At 44.9% G+C, this 8,883-nt stretch overlaps 1 protein-coding gene across 1 annotated transcript; it reads left to right on the forward strand.

Annotated features, from left to right (window-relative positions):
- Positions 1 to 1,269: 1,269 nt before the first annotated feature.
- LOC120645196 (auxilin-related protein 2-like) lies at positions 1,270 to 6,706 on the forward strand. The gene is made up of 8 exons (XM_039921968.1): positions 1,270 to 2,070; positions 2,818 to 4,237; positions 4,326 to 4,461; positions 4,564 to 4,661; positions 4,849 to 4,914; positions 5,136 to 5,225; positions 5,865 to 6,041; positions 6,413 to 6,706. The coding sequence occupies exons 1-8, from the start codon at positions 1,409 to 1,411 to the stop codon at positions 6,449 to 6,451; spliced, it is 2,688 nt and encodes an 895-aa protein (XP_039777902.1). The 5' UTR covers positions 1,270 to 1,408; the 3' UTR covers positions 6,452 to 6,706.
- The last annotated feature ends 2,177 nt before the right edge of the window (positions 6,707 to 8,883 follow it).

Genomic DNA, 8,883 nt, shown 5'->3' on the forward strand with positions numbered 1-8,883 from the left:
TTTTCCTAGTCCAATACAAAGGAATCCATTGGACAAATGGTCATGAGAATTGGTGTCCGAGTTTGCGTAAGCTAGTTAATCTCCATAATTCTTAAGTTTGGGTAAGAAAACTGACAGGCATAATCATCATGATTAGTTTACTATAATTGCTGCCATGTTCGAGAAAAATTAAGTGATTAGGATAATAGCAAAAAAAATTTTCCCACGCGATCTACCAAGGTCATGCTACATGCTCTGACCAATTGATTTTCTTGGCTGGAATCAACCCGAATTCCCAGAAACGCCAGCAAGTATCCCCAAGATGGCGCAATTGGCAATACAAAAATGAAGCGAGCATGTGAGCTTGGCTTTTTTTATGCTCATATTAACTACTCACTTTAACCTGAACGACTGAACCACTTCCAAATTCGATCTCCCGGCCAGTAAGGACTTATTTAGTTTGCGAAATTTTTTGAATTTTAGTACCACTTTCGTCGTTATTTGACAATTGATGTCTAATTATGGACTAATTAGGCTTAAAAGACTCGTCTCGTCATTTACAGTTAAACTGTGTAATGAGCTATATTTCAATTGCATTTAACGCTCTATACATATGTTCAACGATTCGATATGACATGTACTGTTGGAATTTTTTTGGAACTAAACATGGCCTAAGGCTATTTCCAACCATTCCCCCATCCAACTCCCCCTATATGTACTTTCTACTATATTTTACTACCTCCCTCCAAAAGATTCCTCCTCCTATAACTCCTTCTCTCCAACCATTCCTCCCATATCTATTCCCCCTATATACTATCACTCATTAACTAACTATTTATTTATTGTTTTTGAATTTTAAAAAAATCATACAATATTTGTACTGTCATAATACACATTATCATCATGTTACGGGGCTCAAATAAAATTAATATCGCGAAAAACGGTGTGATTAGAGATATAGAGGGAGTTGGAACTCACCCTATATACGAGGGGGAGTTTCAACTCCCCCCGCATATATGGGGAACTTTCGGGGAACTGTTGAATCGGATTCCCCCCAAACTCCCCCTACGTGGGGTGGGGGGACGTATAGAGGGCACCGCTGGAGGTAGCCTAACAGATTTGATACTAATTCAGTGACCCCGTAAGTTTAAAATTACAATTTCAAATCTTGAAGCCCCAAAAGAAAAAAATGTATTCTTTTTTTTTGAAAATCTCCATGCCAACCTCCGGTGGGTCCCACCGACAAACACCCAACGAGGCAGCCAGCGAAGAAGGGAGAAAAGACACATCACCACACCACCCCCTCCCTTCTTCCCACCGCGTTGGTGCTTTCTCTCTCCTGATCTCCCACCGCGTCGGCCTCCCCGTTTCCCCCGTTCCCCTACCTCGCCGGCGGCCGGCGGCCGGCGGGGCCGCCGCTCCAGCTCCCATGGACGGCATCGAGGGGCTCCTGGCCCGCGACTTCGGCGTGCGGCCGCAGGGCAAGGCGGCGCCCATGGCCGGCGCCGCCTCGCGCCCCGCCGCCGGATCTGCCGCCGCCGGCGCCGCCGCGTGGTCGTCCAATCCCGGCAGATCCGCCCCGGCATCCTCCGCGGCGCCGTCCTACGACGACCTCTTCGGCGCCCCCGCCCCCTCCTCGGCTTCCTCCCTCCACTCGCTCTTCGACTCGTTCAAGGGCCCCGCCACCACCACCAGCGCGGCGAGGGCCAAGCCGGCGCCTTCCTCGGCCCCGGTCTTCGACGACGACATCTTCGACGCGGTCCCAGGGCTGCGGCCCTCCTCCAACTCCTCCGCGCGGTACGACGACAGCGTGTTCGGGGCCGCGGCCCCGGCGTACGACGACGTGTTCGCTGCCGGCACCCGCGCCGCGCCGCCGCCCGCCTACGACGACGACGACAACCTCCTCGGGGGGTTCGCGAGCGCGCCACGGGCCGAGGAGAAGAGGAGGCCGGTTGCGGTTGACGACGAGGGGGACGACCTGCTCGGGGGGTTCGGGAGGAAGCCGGCGCCTGTGGAAGAGGAGGTGACCGGGGGCGCCGGGTTCGATGATCTGATCCCGAGGTTCGCGGGGAGCAGCCCGCCGAGGAGCAGGTGAGCAAGATCGAACCTTTCGTCATGTGGATCTGCATTTGGCATGGGTGATAACTCAGTTTGGTCGGAGCTCTCGGGCAATGTGAAGTTGGATTGATTGAAGCGAAATGTGCAAGCTAGAATGCTAGATCCAATTATGCCTCGAATTACCATTTACAGTGCGAGAAGCTCGTGCTAAGTAGGTGATTAAGTTGAGCAGCTTTAGCAGTATTCCTTTGTTGCATGCTTTGTGCTGATGTTGTGAAATACAATCCATCTTAATTATGTTCCATTACATTTTTGCCCCAGTTGCCATGTGTCTGCAATCCATTGCTAAAGCTTTTCTAATGTGCCATACCATAATGTCTGGTAGCTTTAGATTCAATACTGATATGCTCAACTCCTGCTGACGCCACATGAAAGTTCTATATTGATCAGAGAACTTGAGGAGGCTTCCTTACTAAAGTAACCGTTGAAATGCTTGAATGGTAAAACAGGTTTACATACTTGTTCAATAGAAAATGTTGTCTTTCATTTGTTACATATCATTCAGGTAGTATAATTCCACATTCCCTGTGGTATCTCACATTTTGGCCCTTGAACTCTCTTGTGTGTATGCACATCTATTGCAGTATTATTGAATGAATGGATTGTGAAATCAGTGACATCTTTTCCTCTCTCTTAAAGTTAGCTGCAATAACTTTCCAAATTGTTCTAAACCAATGTGTTTTACTCCTGACAATTTCTCATGGTTACTTTACTTTTCAGGAACGCTAATGATGATAACAAAATGAAGCCACCAGTTCCAACTTCTAAATCGACAGCTAGCATGGTAGATGACCCATTTGTTGTTCTAGAAACAGCCTCTGCTTCAGGTTCTGCGTATACATCCCCAGGAAGATCTGCAGATCCCTTGGAAGATCTGGATAAGCCTGCAAACTCTGAAGGCAAGGCTGCTGCTGATAGTTTATTTGAGGAACCAGTTGCTTTTGACCAGGCCCCAAAATCAGATCCTTTGTTTACTTCTGAAATCAATGGTCATGCCAAGGACAGGAACCCATCAAGCATAGACCGAGATTCCAGTCATTCAATGGATAGAAATCCAGCACGTCAATCTTCTATGGATGACCTTGGTAACGTCATGCCTAAGTCACAGTCTGCAAGGTATTCTGATATTCATGGTAATGATATGGAGGATCAATCACCAAGATCTACTGAATCTGAAGATGATATATGGCTTACAGTTTCTGAGATTCCCCTTTTCACACAACCAACTACTGCTCCGCCACCTTCCCGATCACCACCTCTTCTTAAGCAAAAAACAGTGGGAGCGAATGCAAATGGAAAGGAGAATGGGCATGTTCGTCGGTCGAGTCAAAATCACAACCATTACACTGATTTGCCAAAGCAACCAGAGGTTTCTTCAGTAGATGACCTGGAAGGTTTTGCCATGGGCAAACCTCAAATGCCTGCTTATGATAAAAATGTTTTTGATGAAGATTTTGAAATAAGTTCATCTGATCGTGAAGAGAAAGATAGGCAAGAAAGGTTGGAACAAGAAAGGGAAATGAGACTGAGGGAGGAAATGGAGAGAGAGCGGAGAAGACTTGAAAAGGAGAGACAGATGGAACAACAAAGAGAAAGAGAGATAGAAAGACAAGCAGTGGAGAGGGCTACAAAAGAGGCACGGGAGAGAGCAGCCACTGAAGCTCGTGCAAAAGCTGAAAGAGAGGCCCGCCAGCGTGCACAGCGTGCTGCTGTGCAAAGGGTTCAACAGGAAGCCCGTGAGAGAGCTGCGACCGAGGCCAAAGAAAGAGCAGCTAGGGTTGCTGCTGAAGCCAAGGAGAGGGCTGCTGCCGAAGCAAAGGAGAGGGCTGCTGCTGAGGTGAAGGAGAGGGCCGCCGCTGAAGCTAAGGAGAGGGAATGGGCTGCTGCTAGGGAGAGGGCTGCAGCTGAAAGAGCTGCTGCTGAGAGAGCTCAGCAAGAAGCAAGGAGGAGAGCTGAAAGAGCTGCAGTGGAAAGAGCTGCTGCTGAGGCTCGAGAAAGGCAGGCAGCAGCAGCAGCTGCTGCTGCAAGAGAAAAACAGGCAAGAGAAAAACAGAGCACACCAGATGATCTTGAATCATTCTTTGGTGCGGATGCTCGTGCCAGTAGTGCACCGAAGCAGAGGGCTCCAACCCCAACAGTGGTAAGTGCATCTATCAAAATGTTCACATGTAAAAAACTGTTTGCAGAGCAGTTATTCTGTTACCTTTTGCTAATATTTGATGTCATAGGATTCTATGTTCGGTTCTGGAGCTCAAGTTAGGGGAACTGCTAATGGATCACAGAGGGCAGCATCAACCTCGGCATCTGTAAGAAAAGCATCATCAGCCTCACTTTTTGGGGATGATTTGTCTGACTTATTTGGAGGTACTACTCTTCCGAAATTATTAGTTCGATAAATTTTCTGTAGTATCATATTCCTAAATTTTCTGTCTCTGTGATTCTTTATATCATATTTCGTCTTTTCAGCCCCTGCATCATCTGATGTATTCCAAGAAGTTGAGGGGGAGAGTGAAGAACGAAGGCGTGCTAGGCTAGAACGTCACCAGAGGACCCATGAACGAGCGGTAATGTTCTTTAATTTCAAATTAGAAAGAAAAGAATAGTCTTTATTCTTGCTATCAATGATTATTTGTTCCAATAATGCGGTCGGCTTCTTCCATGTTGTATAAGCCTACCTTTTTCTTGTTATAAATAAATGTAGTTTTCGTCCTCTCTTACTATTTATCGTTTTGTCAATACTGTAATCTCCAGGCAAAAGCTCTGGCTGAGAAGAATGAACGAGATATGCAGGTTCAGAGGGAGCAGGCAGAGAGAGATGTAAGTGCTATGCTGCCAATATATGTAGCACTTGATTCTGTGTATTAGTTGATGTCAACACTCAACAGTCTTCATTGTGCCGCTTTTGTCAATCTATTTCACTTCATAATCCTGGTGGCGTTTCTTAGTTCACATGCTCACAGTGCATCTGGCCCCCTCTAACTACACCTTTTTGGTTGCTGATACTCCATTTGTTTTCTTTGTACTTTCTGAATTTCCAGAGAATTGGTGACACACTTGATTCTGAAATTAAGAGGTGGTCTGCTGGAAAAGAGGGCAACTTGCGTGCTTTATTGTCAACTTTACAATATGTGAGTTGGCGGTACTTTTGCGGTTTTGCCACTGCGAAGTGTGAAGTTATACTGCATGTGTTTTGGTGCTAATATTCTTTTTGATTATTTAAATATTTCATTTTGTGCTACAAATATCATTCATTACATATTGATTCAACACTGCAGAGATTTGGCTTGCTTGGCTTTTAGTTTTGGTTAATGCTGCCAATATCTTGATACCAGTTAATACTAACCTCATTTGTATGTGCCTTAGAACTGTAATATAATATTCCGTGTTTGTACTAAAGAACATATTCACCTTTCAACCTTGGAACAGTAATGAAAGCAAAGTTTACCTCCCAATAAAAAGTAAGCTCTCTATTAAGAAAATCCTTGATGGTCCACAGATAATAGTAATATTGGTGGATTTGCTAAACTTTCTCTATTGGTGAATTGTTTATTTCATTTATCAGTAGTCTCTGATGCGGATCTAATTGCTCAGTCGATTCAAGTCCCGTAAATCTAACATTAACTTCACAATTATTATTGCTAAAAAATAAATAATGAATGCCTCATAAGCTCAGTTCATTTGGTTCAATACTTCTTACAAAATAGCTGGATGACTGTAAGTTACATAAAAATATTTCATTTACTAATTGAAACCTTTTTTCTGAGCAGATACTTTGGCCAGAATCTGGGTGGCAAGCTGTATCCTTGACTGATTTGATTACTGGTGCTGCTGTTAAAAAGCAGTACAGGAAGGCGACATTGTGCATTCATCCTGATAAGGTGCAACAGAAGGGTGCAACTCTTCAGCAGAAATATATTGCCGAGAAAGTCTTTGATATCCTTAAGGTGTGTATCAACTCCTCTAATTTCATATGAAACCTAAGTTAGGTTCAGCTATACAGCCATATAGGAGAATTATCACTGTTGCTTACTAATAATTTGTTAAACAACATATATGCTGACATAAGTTTTCCTGAACTACTACATGTTTGTGTTTCATTGTAAACAAACCAAAGAGCTCTGAAGGAATGAAGTGGTATTTAGCTTTTGTAACTACTAAGGTTAATGCGATTACATTATAGATAGTGCATTTACGGCCAAGTTCTGGATATCCATTCTTACATCTTGTTTGATTCTCTTAAGGGTATTTCTGTTGTCAATGTGATTGCCCTTGTGACATTTTTACTTAAATCTTTGACTACCTTTTTGTTTAACAGGAGGCATGGAACAAATTCAATTCCGAAGAGCTCTTCTGAAGCAGTATCTGTGAATATGCGTCTGGACAGCTTAACTGTATATCGACACAAAGCGTTGGAGTAGCAAAGATACAAATGAACAAAGCGAAAGGTTCACTACAATTGTCACTGTTTAACATATTCTGTTCAATTATCCATCCCTTGTACTCTGCCCTTGCCCTGTATGTGTTCACTCCATGGTACCTCCACTGCCACAACTCTATATGTAGCCTTGTGTTTATTTGAGAGCTAATGTCATGCCTTCTTTACCCTTTCTTTCTGATAGTTTTTACAGGGTGATTTACCTCACAAAACCAGGATTACACTGTCGAGGTGCTGTACGTGTGCAACCCCGCGACGCGGCGGTGGGCTCGCCTGCCGCCGCCACTACCGGAAACCGCGAGTTCGCCTAAGGTTTGCCGTGTGCTATTCATCGGGCACACCGGGCACACGGCGAATAGCCAATTTGCCGTGCGTATAAACTAAACACACGGCGAACCAAAAGCACACGGCGAAGCCACAGTTCGCTGTGTGCTCCTGGACAGGCACACGGCGAAGCCACAGTTCGCCGTGTGCCACAGCCACGACACACGGCGAAGCGGGCTCCACGTGCGCCGATGTTAACGGCCGTGGGCTGCAGCTCAACGCCGTTAATTTTCGCCGTGTGCCAGAGGCTAGCACACAGCGAACCTAGCTCTTTGCCGTGTGCCTCGGGGCAGCACACGGCGACGTGATGGCCCCGTTAACCCATTCCTAACGGCTCGTGGACGACGTGTCCTTTGCCGTGTGCTGGAGTAAGGCACACGGCAAAGGTAAGAGTTTGCCGTGTGCTAGGGTAAGGCACACGGCAAACATTAGATTTTGCCGTGTGCTTACCCTTTTGCACACGACAAAATAAAAGTAACAGTTCGAACCCACTGAACTAGCTCATGAATACAAATATTATGGATAAATGTTTATAAATTATATAAATTCGAAACGTGAACTAAAAATTATGAAATTTGTCATGATATCATGTCATCATATATGGAGTCTCTGGTAAAAATATGGTTGGATTTATTAACTTTTTTCACAAACGCTGCTTACAATCTGTTGTTTCTCCGGAAAAGATCCATATACTTTTAAAGATTTAAGTTACGTGTGTATGCGTAATGATTTGCAAGTATTAATTTGAGTTCTAAACTTTTTATATGGGCAATACACCACATAAAAGTAGTTCATGTTCAATCATGATAATTTTCTGAATTTGTTTGCCAATTTTTAAATTTTTTAGTACTATTAGAATTAAAGTCGGAATATTCAAATTGAGATATACATGCATAGAAAAATATAAAATTTTGAAATAAACACTTCTAGTGATATGTTTAGTTAATTTGATAATACTTTGCAATGTATATTTCGTTAAATTTAGTGAAACATGTTTGGAAATCAAATTAGTTGAATTAATGGATGAAAAGAAATAAGGTTTGTCGTGTGCCAACTTGACACACGGCAAAGTAGTGGTTGTGCCGTGTTTTTTTTTTGCAAAGAATCATTTGAAATTGAAAATAAAAAAAAGATTGCCGTGTGCCCAGATCCAGGACACATCCAGGACACACGGCGAACACTCATTTCGCGTGTGCCCCCTTGTTCGCCGTGTGTCCTAGATCCGACACACGGCGAACTATCGGGCACTTAGCCGTTTTCGGTCTGCGTCCGCTCACACTCTCACACTCTCTCGCCCTCGAGCTCACCCAGTCAACGCGCCGCCGCCCAACGCCCCCGGCCGCACACGCCCCCGGCCGCCGAGCTCCGCCCTCGGCCGTCAAGCTCCGCCCTCGGCCGCCCGACGCGCCCGGCCGGCGGGCTCCGGCCCGACGCGCAGCCGAGCCCCCCGCCACGACGCCCTCGGCCGCGGAGCCTGCCCCTGCCGAGCTCCGCCCCTGCTAGGTCAGATTTTTTGCTTGATCTTTTTGGTGTCAGAGTTAATTAGGAAGATAGAAGAAAATCGCTACATGCATGGTGATGCTTGCCGACTGCGAATTCGAAAGTGCAGGCCACATTGCATTTGTAGTGCACACTGCACCAGCGCGTAGACCATGGAAGATTTATTTGCTGATAATTATCTATCGATTCCCTTTGGTTAATTAGTAAAGTCCAGTCTCCAATGCCTTGTCAGAAAGAAATGCAGTATCTGAAACAAATATAGCAGCGAAGCATTGATGTTGTGTGTGTTTTCTTTAGCGTACTCCATTTTACTACTGTTGAGAGTAATTGGAAAACTAACTCTGATACCAGAAGGACTCGGGACCATGCATGCATGGGCCGGTGTTAATACAAATAGAGCTCTTTAAAGATTTAAAGATTTAGTACTCTACTAAACATGGGATCAAGATCATACTTTAATATAGTAATCAGAGACTCGCTACTGTGCTCCATCATTTTGCATTGCTAAGCTTAAGCAAACTGCTTAT

This window comes from Panicum virgatum, chromosome 8K (genome assembly GCF_016808335.1).
Source record: "Panicum virgatum strain AP13 chromosome 8K, P.virgatum_v5, whole genome shotgun sequence".
NCBI classification, from domain to species: domain Eukaryota; kingdom Viridiplantae; phylum Streptophyta; class Magnoliopsida; order Poales; family Poaceae; genus Panicum; species Panicum virgatum.